This window comes from Engraulis encrasicolus, chromosome 3, assembly GCF_034702125.1.
Source record: "Engraulis encrasicolus isolate BLACKSEA-1 chromosome 3, IST_EnEncr_1.0, whole genome shotgun sequence".
NCBI lineage: Eukaryota > Metazoa > Chordata > Actinopteri > Clupeiformes > Engraulidae > Engraulis > Engraulis encrasicolus.
In genome coordinates, this window is record NC_085859.1 from 10312815 (window position 1) to 10335314 (window position 22500).

A 22500-nucleotide genomic window follows, 5' to 3' on the forward strand; every position below is an offset into this window, starting at 1 on the left:
GATCTTGCACCCTGTTCAGCTAGCCTGAGCAGGGATTGCACTTGTGTAGTTTTTATCTGCCATGTATTTACTGATTTTACCCCTTGCTGATTTTGCACTTATCCTATGCTACAGGAATGCTATGGGATAGACTGGGACTGCTGATGATTAAATACCTGTCTATGTCCAATGTCCATGTCCATGTCAATTTTTGTCATGTTTTTGCAGGGGCGCAACTACAGTATATGCGACGTATGCGTTGCAGGGGGGCGCCAAAGAGAGGGCGTTGGAGGGCGCCAAATAATTATTAAGTGTTTTTTTGGGAGGGGGGGGCACCAAAATAGTTCTTGCATACCCCCCCAGAAAACAATAGTTGCGTCCCTGTGTTTTTGCTACAAGGTGTGTCTTAGGGTAAATGTTGAAGGGGGGGTGGGTGGGTTGGGCCCCAACCGTTGGGGAGGGATCTGTTGTATGTATTTGTATTGACTGTCCTCTTGTGCAATGCGCCACCTACTAGAATACATTGTCCCCATGGGGGACAATAAAGACACTACTACTACTACTACTACCACACACACACACACACACACACACACACACACACACACACACACACACACACACACACACACACACACACACACACACACTATAACTAAAACATGTGTGTGTCCTATTTTCTCCTCCAGATTCCTGTCACTTCACTCTGGATCCAAACACTGCAAACACACACTTCCATCTGTCTGAGGGGAACAGGAGAGTGGAGAACAGACCTGGGGCCCCTCAGTCATATCCTGATCATCCAGACAGATTTGATTTTTGGTTTCAGGTGCTGTGTAGAGAGGGTGTGTCTGCACGCTGCTACTGGGAGGTTGAGTGGAGTGAGTGGGTTGGTATAGCAGTCGCATATAAAAGCATCAGCAGGAAAAGACAGGGTCATGAGAGTTCATTTGGAAGTAATGATCAGTCCTGGAGGCTGTATCTTGACAGCTCTAGCTCCTCTTTCTATCACAATAATAAAGAGACTAAACTCCCTCTAGTGGCCAGCTCCAGAATAGGAGTGTATGTGGATCACAGGGCAGGAACTCTGGCCTTCTACAGCATCAGGGGAGACACAATGACCCTCCTGCACAGAGTCCACACCACATTCACACACACACTCTACCCTGGGTTTGGGTTGTATGGTCTCGGATCATCATCAGTGAAGCTGCTGTGAGGCCCCTACAGGTACATGCTGCTCCTATAGGTCACATATGCATACCCAAACACACACACACACACACACACACACCCTTGATCTTACTGGAGTCCTCTTCAGCACACACATGCAGGCATGCACACACAAATTCTCTCACTCTCTCACTCATTCACTCACTCACTGACTCACACACACACACAAACACACACACGCACACACGCACACACACACACACACACACACACACACACACACACACACACACACACACACACACACACACACACACAGCCATTGTTTTAGTAAACACACACATGTATATTAAATGGTTCTTCATTTGTGTGTTTGTGTTCAGATTTTTAAAGGGTTGTTTAGTTCTATTTCCTATGGTAAAGGAATGGTGGGGTGCTGTTTTACTTTTGTAATCACTCTCAATGATTGATGTGCATTTGAAGAATTTATTTGCAAAACAATGTATCCACCATTTTTTACTTTTGTTTTTTTATTATTGAAAATGACTGTTCAGGTGTTCTATCACCTGTGTGAATGTTAACCATTCAATATTTTGTGAACATACTTTTTAACCTATATAAAATGCCTTTTGTAATGCAATTCAATGCCCAATACAAAAATGTCAATTTCCCAACATTCTATAAAATGGAGATACACTAAATAAACTCTTCATTTGCACAATGAAGGTATTAAGAATAATGTGTAGCCCCTTAATGCACGCCGTACCTCCTGTGGCACGCTGTAATAGACATTGAAAGTTAACTACTATAGTACTACACTACTACTGTATGACAGTGCACTGGGCCTTTAGTGATACATTACGACTTGGTCATTTCCATTCTGGTAACAGCTAATTTATAATGCTGTGTCTTAAGGGGTTAACACTCAACTACACTTTGTACTTTATTGATGTTGTGCACATCTGAGAATCCCATGGTCAGAATAAGAGGCTTTGTTGACATTTTCGTCTTTAGATTAGTTTAGGTAGCTGAGCATCTCTGTTGGTAATTTACATTGTGCTGTTGGAGAGAAGCCTCTGCTGACTGCTGTAACTGGAAGTGTAACTAGCGGGAGACCAGTGTGTGTATTATTGAGTTTGTTGAGTGTTAAAAAGCCCAGGCATTTTGCAGTGTTTCCCACAGAAGAAGATTTGTTAGTCAAGTTGGCGGCGGCGGTGGTGGTGGTGGTGGGGGAGAACTAATGATCCTTATCATCATTGTAAATGTGTTGTGTAAGGGGTTAGCATGTGTCAACATGGGATTAAGAGGCCTAATCATCATTGTAAATGCTATGTACATGCACGTTGTTCAGTTTCATAATAAAATACGACATGACAATTCCAGAAAACAAATGGTTTATACATTATTTTTGTAATCCCACTTTAAAAATTACATTCACAATACTAAACCTGTATCTTTTCAGGAGACCTATTGAAGGTGGGAGGTGTTTGTTGTGGAGGTGGCAGCCTTAACTATAAATGCTGGGGGCAGCAGTGGCTCTACCCATTTGGGGCCCTAGGCAAACTATAGACATGGGGCCCTCATGAATTACTTTCACTGGTATTTACCATGGCAGGGCTGACTGTTGGGGGCCCCATACAATGGGTACATTTGGTGGGGCCCTTGGCAACTGCCTAGATTGCTTAGTAGTTTTACTGGTATTTGGGTGAATTGGGTATTTTGGGCTCAGGCATCAGGTCAGGTGGAGGAGTAACAACATTTAATGCTCATAAATTAATTATTAATTGGTGGTTGACATGCAATTAATATTATTCTTAGGAGATAGTCCACTAAAAACAAACAAACGAAAAATCCATCCAATAGTGGCACTGGCTGTTGTTGCGCCCCCCTGTTATGTGCTACTGTTGAAATGTCACTGACTCTTTTCGTCTGACCTGCCTGGCCACTGGCTTCTACCCCCGTCACATCAACCTGACCCTGCTCAGAGACGGCCAGCCTGTGCCTGACCACCAGATCACTGGGGGGGAGCTGCTACCTAATGGAGATGAGACGTACCAGATGAGGAAGAGCCTGGAGGTCAGCACAGAGGAGCTACAGCAGCATCACTACACCTGCACAGCTCAACACCTCAGCCTGGACAACAAACTGAACATTGATTTGGGTAATGTGCCAACTGTGCTTGTTAAATTTGAATTTCAATAAATATCTTTTCTTTTTTGATAGAGCGTGAGTGACTTTCAGTAAGGCTTCTGTTTTACTGTAGCGCCATCTTGCATGTAGTAATATGTGACATTATGTACCTGTACATGTCTTACACAAATTTAATTCCCAACACTGTTGATCAGTGTAGTTATTTTCTGCCTATTACGACTTCAAAGCTGTACTGTCACTGCAAATATGGATAACTGGGCCCAGGCTAAGACACTTGGTTAAATTGTGCCTAGGAGAATGCACATGCAAATTAGCCTGGTACTAGCTTGCATGGTTAAAATTAGTGTTGCACCGATACCATTTTTTGGCCCCGATACCGATACCCGATTGCTGGCTGTGCAGTATCGGCCGATACTGATACTATACCGATACAGATACCACCCTGTTTGAAATGTGTATATATATGAAGGGCTGCAATGCTTGGATGTAAAATCATTGCATGGCTTTGTCAGGCTGCTGCCTACCTTTGTGAAACAGGAAATAGACTAATACAAAGTGAATCCAGCTACAATTTTTTAAACTTTTTAAATACCTCTATGAAGTAACACATTTCAAGGCTGTTTAAGTGTCATCAGCATCTGTGGTATCGGTGCCCTATTTGTTGGTACTCGCCGATACCGATACCACCATTTTAGTGCCGATCCACCGATACTGGTAGGCCTATCGTTATCGGTGCAACACTAGTTACAATGCATAAAATGACTGATCAATCAATCATTTAAAAAAGTGTCCTTTGAACGTTAGAAAAGATGGTAAACTTAAGTGAACCTAAATATAGTGTTCTTAATATATTGTGAACATCTCTGCATGTGTTGTCTCCATATAGGCTTCTAGTCAATTAATAGCCTAAATGGGAGGGGAGCCACTGTTGGATATAGGTTGTAGGAAGTGCTGAAAAGACATTGATGTTGAGTTGTGTTTTTTTAACAGAGTGTGAGCGAGACTCAATAACAACCCCCATAGTGTCGGCTACAGTGGTGACTGTGTTTGTCTGCCTGGTTGGAGCCTCTGTCTATTTCATATGTAGGACAAAGCACAAAGGTAAGTTGTTTTTACTGTTACTGGAAGTGAGTAGGCCTACAAATAGATACAATAATAAGGAAGGCTTTGGTTCAAAGGTCAAGTGGTTGTTAGGTGACAACTTTTGTGTTGGTTTCACAAAGTCTTGCCATAACTTGTGTACAGCTATCTGTCTTATTGTTTACCTTTTGATATTTGAGAAAAAGCAAAAAGCTTGATATGAGCAGAGTTTACACTCACAGTTGGATGAATGTGCCATTGCACCGCTGGTGTTCAGTACTAGACTGCTACTGCCCTCTTGTGACTGAAATGTATCACTGCAGGCCAGGGATCCCAGTCTTCTCTGCAGAGTAACTAGGCTACACAGCTGCTTGGACAGGAGAGACCCAAACCTCAACTCCATGACCTCAGGCACAAAACCAATTTACAAAAGGAAAAGGTTTTCTGAGCGCTCTTGTTCTCCAACTTTGTAAACTCCAAGCTGTAGGTGCTCTTGAAGTAAGAAGACTTAAGTCCTTTCATTTAGAGCATGGTGGTACTAGGGCCGACTTCAGGCAACTCCACAGGTCGACAATGATTGTTTTTATTATAAAAACCCTTTATTAAATCTTGGGCATTGTTGCAGAGGTAAAACCGCCAACCGGTTTCAACCCAGACTGGGTCTTCATCAGGGCATACGGTTTTAATTAAGGGTTTTAATAAAGGATTTAATAAAGGGTTTTTTTTAAAATAAGGACAATCTTTATCGACCAGTGGAGTTGCCTGAAGTCGGCCCTAGTGCCACCCTGCACAAAATCAATTTACTTGTACCAAGCACTTTTACAATTTTGATGTATGTAAGTGTATATTTTTAGTAAATATAGAAACTAGAGTAAGTAGAGGAAAATAGAGTAAATAAGATGCAGGTTCTGTCGTGAGTCAATATTTTTGTTTCAGTTCTTTTTCTAAAGCTTGCTTTTTGTTGCATTATGCTAAACAAAACTTTCTACATGTCCCATGGTTGTTTCATTTTATTGTATTTCTCTAATGCAGGTGTGATATGAATTAATTTACCATTGTTGGCCATTTTGTTGGATATTTCTGTATTCGCCCTTGTTTCTTTACTATTTTGTATTAAAGTACAAAAAAAATGTTGTTACAATTAATAACATATATTCTACCCAGACTTTCCTGTCATCTGTTTCTTAATGCCATAGGGCAGGTTTTACATTTCTGTTGAATTTGCAAATACATTCAAGGCAAGAGCTAAGCTCCCACTAGGCTAAATGGTTATACTACAACACAGCCTTACATATGATTAAACCATATTTCAAATCAGAGACACCATTTCAATACTTCTTTTACTATATTTTTTACATATACCGTATATGGTCTACTGTTCATGTTGTGAAGCAGCATACGTGTCTCAAAGCATTTGCAGACACAATATCATTCATATCCGCCTCAGTGGTCTTTAGAGACACAGTTTTAGAAATTCACCCGGTAAACTCACATAAATGGAGCTCATACCCAACTCTATACATTGACGTAGAAAGAGCTCACAGATATCAAGACAGTTTACTCAGTATTTAGAAAGTTAATTTACATTCTGTAGTCAAATACTTGAACCACAATTGTCAATACTGTTGTCATGGCTGTCATCATGTTGCCATGGCACTGTTGTAGTGAGAGGAGAGCATCACCATGTGCAGGGGCGCAGCTAAAAAAATTGGGCCCCATGAAAGATTACAATTTGGGCCCCCAAAATGACACCTTAACCCCCTGTCCTCGCGGCACCCATCACCATGTGGATATGGTATTTCAAAACATGAGCTTTAATTAGTTGTACTGTACCTACTTTGTAATACAGTCAGATTTGTCCATGTGACATTTCGGTAACACTTTATTTTAGGGATACATATATTAGCACTAATACATACAATGTTCCTGTATAAGTAACTTGTAAGGCATGTACAAACATTTGTTATCATGTATTCGCAAAGGTCTTGTTCATGCACAATAAGGAATTTATTACCAATTTAACCTTAGGACCTAGTAGGCCTTAGCATTTGCTTAGTACATGCCTTACAAGTTACTTATGCAGGCATTAACATTGTATGTGTTAGTGCTAATAGATGTACCGACATTTCTTGCATTTCTGGTTCTGTTTGAATACATTCCAAGGTGGCATAGTGCATAGGCCTCATGCAAACCTGATGATGGGTGTGTCTGAGTTATGACAATGAGATTCTACATGAGACTCAACTGTTGTCTCTGTTCATGGAAATCTAGACACAACCTCTAGCGGCAACAAATATACTTTTCCTGGTGGGCTTGCATCTCACTATAGGGGATAATCATGGGGGCAGAGCCATCATGGAGGATCTGTCCTCTAAAGAGGTTTGTTGTTGTTGATCTTTTTTCCCTATCGTATATAGCAGGGCAGGCTTAGCATGGCTGAACTGACCTACAGTATTAAGGCTACTTCAGCAGTCTGAACACCACACACTGGTTCCAAAAGCTTCAGCTTTGCTCCTGGAATTACCCCAGTCTGGCTCATCATGTTACATTTAATAATAATAATGATGACAATAATACATTTACAATAATACATTTTAAAGGCTCCGCCTTTCAAGATACTCAAGGAGACTTTACAGTAGTAGGACAGTAAACAAAGTAAATCCAATGCAACCAATAGGCCTACATGTTAAAAGCATAGCAGCAAGTAAAGTTAACAGTTGAAAAGCACAGAGACAAATCATACAGAACAACTGCTTATTGATGTGGCTGGGAGACCAGTGAGGAAGGCATTGCATTACATTTACTACCACAACAAAAAAGCTACTTCCACCTTCCACCATAAAGTTCTGTTAAGTTGTTTATTAGGGGTGGGCATAGATTCTTTTTTTTTAATCTAGATTAATCTCACTGTAATTATGAAATTAATCTAGATTAATCTAGATCAATCTATATCAAAATGGCCCATTCAGAATAGGCACGCTAGCGAAATAATGACCAAAAAAAACCTTGGGGTTTCTTAAGATGGCGCTTTAGACCAGAGCTCATCTCTTTTTTCCAAAATGCATCTCATCTTCAAAAACTGTTTAGAATATGTTAGGAAGCATTTACGGTCATAATATACTGACATTTCAAAATGAACAGTGCTATATATTGTAAAGGCAAATACAGATAAATCTATGAAACATTTAGACTATTTAAACAAAATGACCTCAACAATTCAGTATTTCAGAGAGAGAGAGCGCGAGAGAGAGCGAGAGAGAGAGCGAGAGAGAGAGAGCGAGAGAGAGAGAGAGAGGAAAAAAAATGAATCTGCCACTGACCGTTAAAAAGGGCGGCGGCTCCTTTAGAGAGGGAGGAGCTGCGAAGCAGGTAGGCCTACAGCAAAGTCAGAGCCAGGTTACTAGATATCTAGAGCTAGTTCTAGACCCAAAGCACTGGCCCACATCGATTTGGCCTAAACCTGACAGTTGTTCTCTAAGTTAGAATGCCAGCGGAGTTACAACTCCAAATTAATTCAGTTTGCAAAAAAAAGTCAAGCGTGACGACCGCGAGGTTGGCTATATCAAGCGCAACAACCGAGAGGTGTAGGCCTATTACCTTCTGACATGAGTCGCAAATGCGCGATCATGACACAAACATTTAGCGAGAGTAGATATTGACAGTTTCAGTTTGACAATCTTCAAAATGTGTATCACACGGAATGTTTTGCAATTATGGCACAGGCAAGATTTCTGGAACAGGACTGTTGGTTGTGTTCCATGCAATGCATGAGGAAATGTAGGCTATGTCGGACTGGCACACAATAGGCCTAATGTCTGCTTCACCTCAAACAGCAACGTCTCTCTAGTCTACCACTTATGAAAAAGCACTAAAACAACACCTACCACGGTAGAGAGCATAATGTTTACAGCATGCAAACACTGTTCATATTTAGTAGGTCTGCTGAGCAACAGGTGGAGAGGCGAAGCGACTGGAGGGCAGTCTGAAAGCGTCTGTCCATCGAACGCTATGGTGACGTGCATCCCCAAAACCCCAAATCCATATTTTGAGAAAAGATTAACGTGCGATATTTTCTTTGTCGTGCGTTAAGTCTCACATTATCGCAGCACGTTAACGCCGATAACGGCCACCACTATTGTTTACGTAATTTTAGGCTTTTCAGGAATCCCATTCAGTATGCAGTTTTATAAAGCATTTCCTGTTGTTGTGTCTTCCTGTACGGTGCCTGCAAATTGACATTGGGATAAATATGAGAGGTCAGAGTGTCTTAAAATGGGTCTCTCTCAATAAGAAGCTAAGAATGATGGGTAAACACGATACAAAAGAATGCAAGGGGGTGCATAATGTACACACACACACACACACACACACACACACACACACACACACACACACACACACACACACACACACACACACACACACACACACACACACACACACACACACACACACACACACATTCTTGGATGCATTACTTTACTGTGACTTTGTTGTTATTTGTAACGAGCTAATGGAAATGACAATGAAATTCCATAGACTTATGCCGAAACTCAAACTACATCTTCACAGTCTCATGTCCATCAGCCTATTTAACCCATTTTAGCCTGGAGACACATATACGCTGCATTCAGGCTCTTGATATTTGAGGGTTTATTATTATTATTACTATTATTATTATTAGAGCTGGAAGAACACATTCTAATGCAAAATGAGGGTCCTAGCTTTTAAATGCAACTTGTTTCATGTTTTCATGTGCTTTGGAGGAGATATTTAGGATTTCATAGGCAGAGAGCATCCTTTCCCAAAAAGGGCTTAGGCTAAAATGGGTTAATTTGTAAAATCAGTGGCACAACAGCCCTGGTTGATGACTTGGATTACAAAGAACTTACTTGAGGCCACTGTATAGGAGGAGGTTGATATACTTGATGTTTGCGTACCTACATAAGGGCAAGTAGAAAGGTAGATTATATAACACTGTGTATCACAAGAGACCAATGACGTTCACGCAACAATGTCAGTTCCTTCTTAGCAATAAATACGTAGGTATGTGCAATATATATGAAGTTACTTACATCGGTTTCTCTTTCTCAATAGAATGAATCCAGTAGTGACTCCTGTCACACCTAGCACCAGTGACACTAGTGTAGATGGCACCATGGCCACTAAAGGCCCTTCTGGTTCATCCTCTATGGCAGACATGAACAAAATCTGTGAAATCATACACTCCTATTCCTACAACGTCACTGAAACCCTTTTAAAGACATCTTTTTTTCCCTTTTCAATTGTTCTTTTTAATCACAGTCTTGTAGACAAATAGATGTACCTAATCCAAAATCCAGTTTGTTGTCCAGGCTGAGGTGTTGGGCTGTGCAGGTGTAGTGATGCTGCTGTAGCTCCTCTGTGCTGACCTCCAGGCTCTTCCTCATCTGGTACGTCTCATCTCCATTAGGTAGCAGCTCCCCCCCAGTGATCTGGTGGTCAGGCACAGGCTGGCCGTCTCTGAGCAGGGTCAGGTTGATGTGACGGGGGTAGAAGCCAGTGGCCAGGCAGGTCACTCTGACCCCTCCAGAGTCTGGGAGTCTCTTCTGGAGGAGCCGAACTCTGGGCTTCACTGCAGTGGATGAGACGTCAAAAACCTTTACTATAAATTCATTTATCTGGGAGTATGTTTCACGATTACAATCGCAGCCTAAAGACAACCTGTCTTTCAGGAATGCCTCCTCATTCTGTCAGTACCCAGGTAGCCCCATTAGTAAATGCATTAATTGTTAACTGAAAGATACAGTTGGCTTAGCTCTTCTTCTCATATAATTTTGTTGTGCATTAAGGTGATTTTTCAGCGTTTTGATGCGGGTGGGGCTGTATATATTTGTAAGCATCCACTGTATGTGTTCTATTTGGTCAAATGGTGATGGCCATGTACTCTCATACTGAACTTCTTCCTGCTGCACACTGAAGGAAAGCCATCCATTTTCTTCCCCAATGAAAGCATCAAATGTTTTAAATACACCAGGGGTCCCATTGTTATGTTGCTGACAACCAGCCAACCTCTGCTCTACTTGTATTGCTACAGGGGGAACAAAAATGAAGACAATCATACAGTCAGATTGACTATATAACATTGTTAATTACAATTCGTTGCCATTGCCATTGCCATAGCCATCTGGCTAAAAGAAATTGTGCAGCTATGCAATGTAAGGGCAACACGCACATGCACAAACTATGGGATTGTAGGGAGCAAGCTTCACTCAGAGTTCATTAATTATAACCAGACTGCCTGTGCAGTCGCCTTCGACTGCTTAAGGTATATCCCCGAAACGCGACGCTTCCAGTCCCCCATCATTCCTACCACTCCCGTCCACCATTTCGTAAACGTATATGATACATACAGACGTGACATGACGTGCATAGGCTTAAAACCAAACGACTATTGTGAAAATGAAGCAAAAAATGGGGCAAATGGTAATACTGTTTTAATGGTTCAGTGGATATACCACATTAGGTACAGTGTAATAACCAGTGTAACAATATTTAATACAATGTAATACCAGTGTAACACCGCCATTTTTTTACATCATGTGTTTGTGCTCAAGTGGTATTACATGGTATTGCATATTGTTACACTGGTATTACACTGTACCTGATATTGCTTATTGTTACACTGGTATTACACTAGTATTACATGGTATTAAATATTGTTACATTGGTTATTACACTGTACCTAATATGGTAGATTCACTGAAATGGTGAACCATTAAAATAAGGTGTTACCGGGCAAATCAATCCACCCAGTCAGAAGTTACGGGCCAAATGAAAATTCCGCCATTTTGAAAGTGTTGTCTTCCAAACTCGAATCTGGGACAAATCCATCCACCCGGTCAGTAGTTATGGGCCAAACAATAATTCGGCCATCTTAAATTCAGCCATCTTGAAAGTGTTGTCCTCCAAACTCGAATCAATTCATGAACCTACCCTAGAGCATTCACACACCAAATCTGGGACAAATCCATCCACCCGGTCAGAAGTTATGGACCAAACAAAAATTCGGCCATCTTGAATTCAGCCATCTTGAAAGTGTTGACCTCCCAACTCAAAGCAGTTCATGAACCTACCCTAGAGCATTCACACACCAAATCTGGGACAAATCCATCCACCCGGTCAGAAGTTAAGGACCAAACAAAAATTCGGCCATCTTGAATTCAGCCATCTTGAAAGTGTTGACCTCCAAACTCGAATCAGTTCATGAACCTGCCCTAGAGCATTCACCCCAAAAATCTGGGACAAATCCAAACATCCGTTCAAAAGTTATCGCGTTAACACGAAAGACCTTACGCGGCGGCGGACGCGGACGCTGCGGCGGCGGCGGCGCACGCAAAACCATTACATCCCCGACGCTCCGCGTTTCGGGGATATAATTATAAGTATACTTCGAGGGTGCTGACCCAAATGAAAACTTTAAATGAAACAAAAGAGCGGCGCACCTTGCATCAAGTGTCTTTTATTTGCACAATTGAGTCTTTTCTTTGATGCAAGGTGCACCCCTCTTTTTTTGAAATCTACAGAATTACCATGAGTGCTGTTGAGTAGATGTCTAAAGAAGAAAACTCTTTCCTTCATGTTTTGGTGCTGCTCTCCAAAAATGTGTTTAGCGTCCTGCTGCTCTTCGTGGCCGTGTTTGGATTGCAATGTTCTATCGATCAGCTTCCCCACATCAGAGTCATAGTAAAACAGCTGGATGTCGTCCAGCATGACCACCACACTGAATTCTGGGAAAGGTGTGTCTCCGATGATGAGTGTTGAAAGACCCCAGATCGAGTGAGATCCTGAGAGGAAGGTTGCACTGATCTTATTTATTGTACTTAGTAAATGCCACGATACTGCTGTATTTGGCCTGTCATGTAGGTTTACTGAAAGGGAAACATGTATTCCTGTAGGTACTAGGCCCTATACACCTCATACTGTATTATGACATGGAACTTTGGGACATGATTGAAGAACCATTGATCAGAGCTTTGTTCATGTCTACGTATGGAAGGGCTTTCTATAACGATTAGAGGAAAGCGTTTAGACCTACTACATGACGGCTGTGTCAGGTTCTAGTATGGACCCGACTTACATGTAATTTGCAAACGCGTCCCACCTCAACGCGGAATGCATTCTCTTTTTTTTGCAATTGCGTGAAATAAATACGCTTTTGCATGAGGACAGTCTGAAAACCCTCACATGCAGACAAAGAGAGAAATCAAACTTCAACAACAGATTTCATCACACTTTGGAGCCACACTGCTGTCCCAAGAAATTATTCCTTAAAAAATCAGTCATGGAATGTTATTATTTAATTTTTCCTAAAGCTATACGGCAGGCTAACATATACATTTTTCTTTTTGCAGAACATGACTGATGTTACAGTATTCAAACAAAATTAGGAAAGAACCTTACCTGTTTTCGCCATCATTAACATGTGGAATGACAAGCCAAATGTCTGTAGTCTCAACATGGTGTATACTGTATTGGTATAGGCCTAGTTTTTATAATTGTTGTTTCCAGTGACCGCTATACACAAAAATGTGCCTACAGTTACGGTCAGTGCTACCTGTACTATGTGACACAAATTCTCCACCTTGACTTGCTGAACAGCACTGCCCATGTTTTCAAAAGGGGATAGGCTACATTTGGTGATACAAAAGGCGATAGTAGTAGCTAGCCTACATATGTAAGAAGAATTACAAAAACAAAAGATTGAACACCAAAAGTATAAAAGTTTCTGAGCCTCTGGAGTCAATGTCATACAATACATACATGCTATGGGAATGCCCTGGGTTAGACGTTAAAGTTGGCCTATACTGTTACTGAAAGAGAATACATCGATAAAAATAACTGCTTTGGTGCAAAGGCCGTGTGGTTGCAAGGTGATAACTATTGTGTTGGTTTCACAATGCCCTATCAACCATCCATTATTTATATTTCCCTTTCTTATACTTGAACTCTGGCACAGTTTACTGACTATAGTGTGTCATTGCATTGCTGTATTATACACTGCTGCTGCCTTCTTGTGACTTAAATGTATCACTGCAGGCCAAGGTTCTCGCCAGACTCAAAAATAATAGAGCAGTCAAACCTGCACAACAGTAACTAATTAATATTATATAACATACAAGAATGAACTTCTTTGTTATGAATATTTTTTTAATTAATAGAATAACTCACTCATAAACACCACTCATCTTGTTGCACGTTCCTTAGCTCTTCCTATAAAAAAGGGAACACATTGTGAAGTAACCAATATAACCTTTTCCTTTTGGATTCATTTTAGTATTTGTGTGTGCTAATATGTAGTAAATTCATCAGCATACAGTACATGTTGAAAAGCTTTAGCTGCCTTTCACATTCTGTTCATATGCACCTCTGAGGAGAGTTTACCCACTAATAGATCATTTTCACTCACATTGGGCACATTTTAGGCACATTGGAGCTACCATTTACCTTTGATGGAAATGACTGAAATGTAAGTATTAAGTCTGAACATGTACCATTCCCATACATATATAAATAGATATTGAGTACGTCCCAAAATTTTTATTCTTGCCCACTCCAATATGACTGAAGTTTGTCACCTCTGCAGTAGCCTCTTACTGCAGATGGGGTCGTCGCGGGCCTATTCACTATTTGCTGAAAAGACTCAAGTCAAGTTCAAGTCAAGTTCAAGTTTATTTAGCCATATCAACAGTATACAAATACAGTTGTTAGGAATGTTGCTTGGTGTGCTCACACAACAACACAACAAAAGACACAGAACGGGGGTGGTATGAAAGAAAAAACAGGGGGGTACACAAATAAATAAACAGGGAATGGCATACAAAACATTGGAGACATAGAAAAGTGCAATGTAATATTTAAAGTGCATGGTATGTACAGAACAGTAGTAGCATTGTGCAAAGTAACAAAGGAGGTAGGAAGGCCAGGTAGTGGAGTAGCTGTAAAGTGCTAGTGCGTATTTAAGTGTCGGATGGCTTGTGGGTAGGTACTGTCCCTAGAGCGTGTGGTTTTGCTTGGGATGCTGCGGTACCTTTTCCCTGAAGGCAATAGTGTGAATAGGTGGTGTGCTGGGTGTGTAGGGTCAGAGGTGATGTTTTTGGCTTTCCTAGCAAGTCTGGTGTTGTAGAGTGAGGCTAAAGTGGGAAGACTGCGGCCAATGATTTTGGAGGCCCTGCGTACCACCCTCTCCAGATGTTGCTTTTCTTGGCTGGTGGAGCTACCATACCAGACCAAGATGGAGAAGGTGAGCACGCTTTCGATGGTGGCACTGTAAAAATGGATCATGCCTGCTTGGCTGACTCCAAATTTCCTCAGTTGTCGGAGGAAGTATAATCTTTGTTGGGCTTTTGAAATGATGAGACTGGTGTTCAGATTCCATGACAGGGACTGATGGATGGTGGTGCCTAGGAAACGGAAGGAGTCTACCCACTCCACTACCTGGCCATTAATGCAGATGGGGGTGTGCTGGCCTGCGCTTTTTCTGAAATCCACTATGAGTTCTTTAGTTTTGGATATGTTGAGAGTGAGATTGTTTACTGTGCACCACTGCACTAGATGTTCGACCTCATCGCGGTATGATGTTTCGTCTTTGTCGCGTATGAGGCCTATTACAGTGGTGTCGTCAGCAAATTTCAGGAGTTTGACAGATGGGGAGTTGGATGTACAGCTACAACATCATAACATCATAACATCATAACAACATTGCTATAACAGTGCCGAGAGCCTTAACAGATTAAGACATAGAGTAACAGAGTAAGACATAGACATTACAATTTTGGCGACAGTAAGGTTATAACACAGGTGCTGCACCAAGGGGTTAAGGCAAAAAGCATGACTACTTGTCAAATCCACATAGTCTGGGCTATATTGTCATATGAGCCATGACTGCGTCTAGTGATCATAATACAACATTAAAACATAAAACCACTTAATATTGACCCAACCTAATATTTCAATCTTTATGTCATTCAGAGCAACAACGCCTCACAGCTACATCACTCTCTTTTGAACGCAGAAAGTTTCTTTTTATTATAATTACAGAGAACAGAAGGTCATTCAGATTTAAAGAGGCCAGAACAGTGATTCTCAAAGTGTGGTCCGGGGACCACTGGTGGTCTGCAACAGAGTTCAGGTTGTCCGCGAGGGGTTTTCTACTTTTCCAAGACAAGCTAGCAATAGGTTATACTTATGCCATTATTTCAAAGCCATGGATAGCTGTCCACCACAACAAGACAGGATTGTAATGTGAATTAAAAAATAAGTGATCTGCATCGAAATCAGCTGTGTCAAATTAGCACCCGTCAACTGTTGATTCAGTTTCTGATTCATATTCAGTCCCTGATCATTTTTGGGGAGGCAACGTGGTCCTTGGCCTGATAAAGTTTGAGGAACACTGCCATAGACAAACAAAGCTGCACAGCTGCACACTACCACACCCTGGGTGACTACTGTACATACACACTTGATACTGACAAAGTATAGCTCCACTGACTCACATGACTGAGAACACATACAATATTGTATGTGTGTGTTCAGGGCCTGGGAAGAGCAGTCAACCCATGAACAGAATGTGAAAGGCAGTGCAGTGATTATTTCAGATTGTTAGAACACTTCAACATTAGCCTGGGAACACCCATACTGCCTGAGTTCAGGTGGTCCGCGAGGGTTGTGATGAGATAAAGGGGGCATTGGGTGAGGTCAAGGGGGTTTGTTTCAAAAATATAAAAATAAAAAAAGTTGAGAAGCACTGCACTATATGCTGCTTCAAGGGAAACCTTTTTGAGGAGGGGCGCCCCTGAAGCACAAGACTGGAGGCCGAGGGAAACGACTGGGAAAACAACTTGCCCTGCAGGTCGTGTTCAACTGCTGCAACATTTTGCTACCATTTCCTGGTTGAACAACTTGTTTGCCCTATAGGCTACACATGTTTTTGATATTTCATTTTTCATCTTAAACACACAGTTGGAACATAACAGACACTGAAATACAATTTCTTTGAATCCACTTTGCTATAACTTACCCTGTGTTTCATGTTTATCAGTGGATATGTTGTAACTCCTTACCTCAAGTAAAAATGAAAGGTGGATGAGTGTTTATGTAAAAACATTAGAGTGATGCGGTAAAACAGGTTGAGCTGCTGTCATTGAATATTCACACACTGAGCCAGACAGACGCAAGCAACATGACTGCCCTCTCATGCTCTGTTTGGCCATAGTATAGCAAAAGGTTCAGCATAGAAAAATGCCCACCCCATTTCTGTTGAAGGAAACGTGTTGCAAACATTCTTGAGCACCACCACTGTCGCCTGATTGACCACACCCACATCTATCACACCTGGTCCAACCTTCTTCCCCCCGACTGAGAACAAGAACAATTTGATTGGCCGATCCCAATCTGGACTCCTCCTCAGTGTTCTGAGGGAGCCATGAGGAAGTCAGCTGTCACTCTGCTGCTGCTTCTCAGAGTGTGCACTTGTGTAACGGAGAGTTTCAAAATGGCGTCAGCGTCTTCTCAGGAGGAGTCATTCACCTGCCCAGTCTGTCTGGAGCTGTTGAGGGATCCAGTGACTATTCCCTGTGGACATAATTTTTGTATGAGGTGCATTAATGGCTGCTGGGATCAGGAGGATCTGAAAAGAAGATACAGTTGCCCCCTCTGCAAGTACACCTTCGATTCCAGGCCTGTACTCCATAAAAACCCTTTGATTGCTGAAATGGTGGAGGAGTTCAGGAAGACCAACATCCAAGCTGCAGCCCCTGGTCATTGTTATGCTGCACCTGGAGATGTGGCATGCGACGTCTGTACAGGTAGAAAACATAAAGCTGTTAAGTCCTGTCTGGAGTGTCTGCTGTCGTACTGTGACTCTCATTTAAAAGTTCACAACGAATTAGTCGGCAGAAACCACACCATTATCGATGCCACAGGCCAACTACAGGAGAGGATCTGCAGTAGTCATAAGAAGGTTTTTGAAATATTCTGTCGCACCGACCAGAGTTGCATCTGCTATCTGTGCACGATGGACGATCATAAAGGCCACGACACAATCACAGCGAAGGCAGAGTGGAGTCATAAAAAGGTAAGAGAGGATCTGTAGGCATACAGCTTAGTGTACCTTTTCATAGGTCTGACACACCTGTTTTTATAGCCTACTACTAAATAATGAAGAAAATGTACACTTTTGCTGGCTTCTTTTCTCAGATGAAGCACCAACAAGTAAAGGTCCAATGTCTATAGTCTGTTAAACATTGACAGGCCAACTTCATGGTGAAGCCGGCTAGGCTACTACATCATATGTTACCATGTCACTTACAAGTCAGTTTTTCAGTTTGGCTCATGTTTAACCCGCTAATACATGGCGTTATAAATGTGCTGTTACTAGAATGGCAACCCAAGTTGTAGTGCATTACTAAAGGCCCTGATTATGTCATAGTAGTGTAGTATTATGGTAGTTAACTTTTCAGTGACTATTACAATGTTCCACTGGTGGAACGGCTTGCATTATGAGGCTGCAGTGTAGTATTAACATTAATACCACAGTAAGCTACATACAGTTTCTTTATCAGCATTTTATTACAGCTGAACTGAGGTTGCATTGATTCACTGCTTCTGTAATGAAAAACGTAACACAGAAAAATACGATCTAATTAAACAGTTTGCCCTGTAGGACATCTAGAGATGTGATGATTTGAAATCAATTTACAATTCATACTCTGGTATTGTGATTCCTGATGGTCCAGGAGGAGTTGGGGCAGAGCCAGAGGAGATGCCAGCAGATAATCCAGTTGAAGGAGAAGGAGCTGCAGGAGCTGAGGAAGGCTGTGGAGACTCTCAAGGTGAGAACTGACCAGAGGAGAAGACGCTGTGTGTGCGTGCCTGCGTGCGTGCTTGCATGTAACAATCTACAGCAGAGATAGTAAGATATGATGAGCTGTGACACTCGCCTTTGCCTGTACTGTGTGTGTGTGTCTGTGTCTGTGTCTGTGTCTGTGTTCTATCAGTCTGGTGCACAGACAGCAGTGGAGGAGAGTAAGAACTCCATTGAGAGAAGGTGCTCTGAGGTGACAGAGCTGATCAGAGCTCAGGAGAAGGATGAGGTGAGTCCAGCTGAAGGACTCCTGAAGCGACTGGAGCAGGAGATTGCTGAGCTGAAGAGGACAAATGCTGAGATGAAGCTGCTTTCACATACACAGGATCCCATTCATTTCCTCAAGGTAGACAGCATTACTTAATAGAGTGTCCAAAACATAGCTACACACAGTGGCAGTGCAGCCCTGTTAATTACAGTTCAAGGCCTCATGTCAGTAGCTCTCCCTCACTATGTTGTGTGTGTGTGTGTGTATGTGTGTGTGTGTGTGTGTGTGTGTGTGTGTGTGTGTGTGTGTGTGTGTGTGTGTGTGTGTGTGTGTGTGTGTGTGTGTTTTGTGTGCGTTTCTCTGTGTAGAATATTGTGTCCATCAATGCGAGGCCTTACAGCACAATTTCAACCAACGTGACCTTCAGCCAAAACTTCTCCTTGGAGCCCCTGAAGAAATCTGTGTCTGCACTGAAGATGCAGCTGGAGGAGAAATTAGAATCAGTCTTCATGCAGGAAATAGTCAAGATATCTGCAGCAGGTTGGACAAACATATGAATCACAACCAATATCTTCAATTAGCTTTTTAAAGTGAAACATGACTCAATGGATTGTTTTGCTCTTTTTATCTTGAAGCTGTGAAGAACATTCAGATCATCGAGAGCATACAGCGTGAGTTTTCAACACACACACACACACAGACACACACACTCGCATACGCTCTCACGTGCGCTCGCACACACACACACACACATGTGCGCGCGCATGCACACACACACACACACACACACACACACACACACACACACAGAAAATGGACCGGATGTCTACGTCTATGTGTGTGTTATTTATGTAACATATTTTTTTGTATGCAAATGTCTTGATCGTTATGGGTTTAAGGTGATATCTATCATTTGCCTGGTCGTTGAGTCTCACTGATCTTATTGATCTTACTGGTCTTACTAATTATAACTTTCACCAGTAACACACAAAGGCATTTGGTATGCTGGTTACCGAGCAGCACAAAATCATTTTATAGACACTGGTTAAGCCCTGGTCTGATTGATTGTCGTTTTGACCAACAGCCTACAAAGGCATTTTATAGACATTGGTAAGTTGATGCCTCGTCCTCCGAAGCCATTGGATGTGAGATGCATGTGGGTGAATGTGTGTCTCTGTGTTGGTCTGCAGATACTGATCCTGAACTCCCAGTCAGAAGAACAAGCAGCAAGCAGGGCCTGCAACCACTTAGTAAGTCATTGAGCAGTGGGGGAATGGTGAGGGTGGGGGTTAGGTGGTGTTGAGGAGTATGACTGCAGCGGAATGAAAACACTCTAGAGATGCCACCAGGATGTGTGTTTGTGTGTGTGCGTGTGCGTGTGCGTGTGTGCATGCGTGTTTGTGTGTGTGTGTGTGTGTGCGTGTGCGTGTGCGTGTGTGTGTGCGTGTTTGTGCATGCGTGCGTGCGTGCGTGCGTGTGTGCGTGCGTGCGTGCGTGTCTGTGCGCGCATACGTGTGTGTTTGGAGGGAGAGGGGTGGTGGAGACTGGAGGTGCAGCTGTGTGTGGTAACTCAGTGAACTCAGACAGCAGTCATAGCTACTGTATGGGCCAACTAGTGGTATCAGGGGGTTAGATGGGCAGCCCTGCTTCCTATAGGTGAACTATTCCACATCAAAGGTAACTACTGACACCCTAGTGGCTAACAAGGTAGCACATACATATGATACTGTAAAATTCACAGGATTTCTCCCCCCCCCCCCCCCCCCCCCCCCCCCACACACACACACACACACACACACACACTTTATTGCAAAGGCGGCCACCTTGACAAGAAACATCTACCACCTTGACTAGGCCCCTGAAAAGATATTTTTTTAAAAAATCATGTTGTTAATGTAATTTCTAAAGGTGCTTAGTCAAAAAATACACTTTTAACGCCCCGCCACCTTGACTAATTAACAGTGTGTATCCCCATTATACCTTGTCTGTTTCACAGGAGATGCTGCCCTGTAAGGTGAAGGACATTGCAGTTATAGATTATAGATTAGATTATAGATTATAGACTGTAGAGTGCACCCCATCGTAACTTGTCTGTTTCACAGGAGATGCTGCCCTGTAAGATGTCTTAAGCTGGAGACTCCGTTGTGTGACTGTATCCTGTGATCTCGACTGCTCCATTGTTTTGTGGTGAACATATTGTGGTGTTCATTCACTTATTAAGACCAGGGCTTTGAACAGGTTCAAGGAACAAAAACGAAAACCAGGAACTTTTTGTATTTTACAGGGAACAGAAATGAACCGGAAACTTTATTATTTTTTTATGTTCTGGAACGGGAACACATATTTAAAAATGATGGTAACCGGTTAATACCGGTTAATACCGTTCCTCAAACAACAAAAAAAGTAATTATTTTCCTGCGCACGTTACCATGAGGCTGAGGTTCACGTCCTGTGCGACATCAGACATTCTCTGACTGAATGGAGAGAGAGCTGTGGATTACAAAGTCTCCACTCCACATCTTAAACTAGAATGGGCACTCGGTAGAGCGCAAACCTTCGCCTACGCCACTTATTTTTTTCTGGCCATCTTCAAAATGTGGGGCATAACATTCTCCAAATTTTGGTGTTAGTTTCATTTAAATCGGACCGGAATATCGTAATATTACATTTTTGGCCCAGTCTTGACCTCTTATTCAATTCAGCATGCACACGTTCTTCTGGCATATAGTGCTTGGCAAAGAAAAACGTTTTTGACCTTTTTGTGACCTTGACCTTGACCTTTGACCCAATCACTCCCAAAAAGTAATCGGTTGTTCCTTGGGTCATGACCAATCATCCCACTAAATGTCATAAAAATCGGCTCAATTTACGTTTTGACCTTTTCGTGACCTTGACCTTGACCTTTGACCCAATCACTCCCAAAAAGTAATTGATTGTTCCCTGGGTCATGACCAATCATCCCACTAAATTTCATAAAAATCGGCTCAATTTATGTTTTTGACCTTTTCGTGACCTTGGCCTGGACCTTTGACCTTTGACCCAATCACTCCCAAAAACTAATCGATTGTTCCTTGGGTCATGGCCAATCATCCCACTAAATTTCATAAAAATCGGCTCAGTTCTTTCTGAGTTTGACCTTTTTGTGACCTTGACCTTGACCTTTGACCCAATCACTCCCAAAAAGTAATCGATTGTTCCTTGGGTCATGACCAATCATCCCACTAAATTTCATAAAAATCGGCTCAGTTCTGACTGAGTTATACGAAGTACAAACAAACATTTTGACCTTGACCTTTGACCTTTGATCCAATCACTCCCAAAAACTAATCGATTGTTCCTTGGGTCATGACCAATCATCCCACCAAATTTCATAAAAATCGGCTCAGTTCTGACTGAGTTATACGAAGTACATACAAACAAACAAACAAACAAACAAACAAACAAACAAACAAACATATTCACAAATAAATAAATAAATACACAGCGGTCAAAACATAACCTTCGCCGACTTTGTCTTGGCGAAGGTAATAAGAGAAACCACTGTCATACAAAAGGACAGAGTTTCCATTGCATCATTGTAAGACATTGCAGAGAAGCGCGTGTAAAGCACACAGAGATTGTTCTACGTTATTGGGCATCCATGGCCGCTTCAAATCACAAACTCACATTGTCCATCATAGCGCTCCCTGTGACCCAAGTCAGGGTGGAGCGCACATTTTCATCAATGAGGTTTATTCTCCGCTTCTCAAGACGGAAGTGCAAATGAGCCAAACAGTTTATTCAAGTGGATGAAATGAATATCCTCCAGAATTTTGTCATTCAGGGACGACCTAATTAAAGTCAGTTAGGCCTATGGGGTGTAATCAGCTGACAGGAACGAAATGAACCGTCAATTTATTGGTTGAACGCATAACCAGAAATGTTATAATTCCATTTCTGTTCGGAACGGAACGTTTGGGAAAAAAACTGTTCAAAGCCCTGATTAAGACCAATGTGATGTTTTCTTTTT

At 42.0% G+C, this 22500-nt stretch overlaps 2 protein-coding genes across 2 annotated transcripts in view; one reads left to right on the plus strand and one right to left on the minus strand.

Annotated features, from left to right (window-relative positions):
• Positions 1-22500, plus strand: part of LOC134446537 (tripartite motif-containing protein 16-like) — a 34851-nt gene that overhangs the window by 6697 nt on the left and 5654 nt on the right. Inside the window, exons 4-7 of the mRNA XM_063195901.1 lie at positions 18860-19031; positions 19127-19162; positions 19682-19741; positions 20488-20500. Of these exons, the coding sequence (XP_063051971.1) occupies positions 18860-19031; positions 19127-19162; positions 19682-19741; positions 20488-20500 (281 nt within the window). The remainder of the gene's footprint in view (positions 1-18859; positions 19032-19126; positions 19163-19681; positions 19742-20487; positions 20501-22500) is intronic.
• Positions 8565-12835, minus strand: LOC134446425 (hereditary hemochromatosis protein homolog). The gene is made up of 7 exons (XM_063195797.1): positions 12823-12835; positions 11952-12206; positions 10167-10276; positions 9707-10109; positions 9456-9569; positions 9273-9320; positions 8565-8605 (listed from the first exon to the last, which is right to left on the minus strand). The coding sequence occupies exons 1-7, from the start codon at positions 12833-12835 to the stop codon at positions 8565-8567; spliced, it is 984 nt and encodes a 327-aa protein (XP_063051867.1).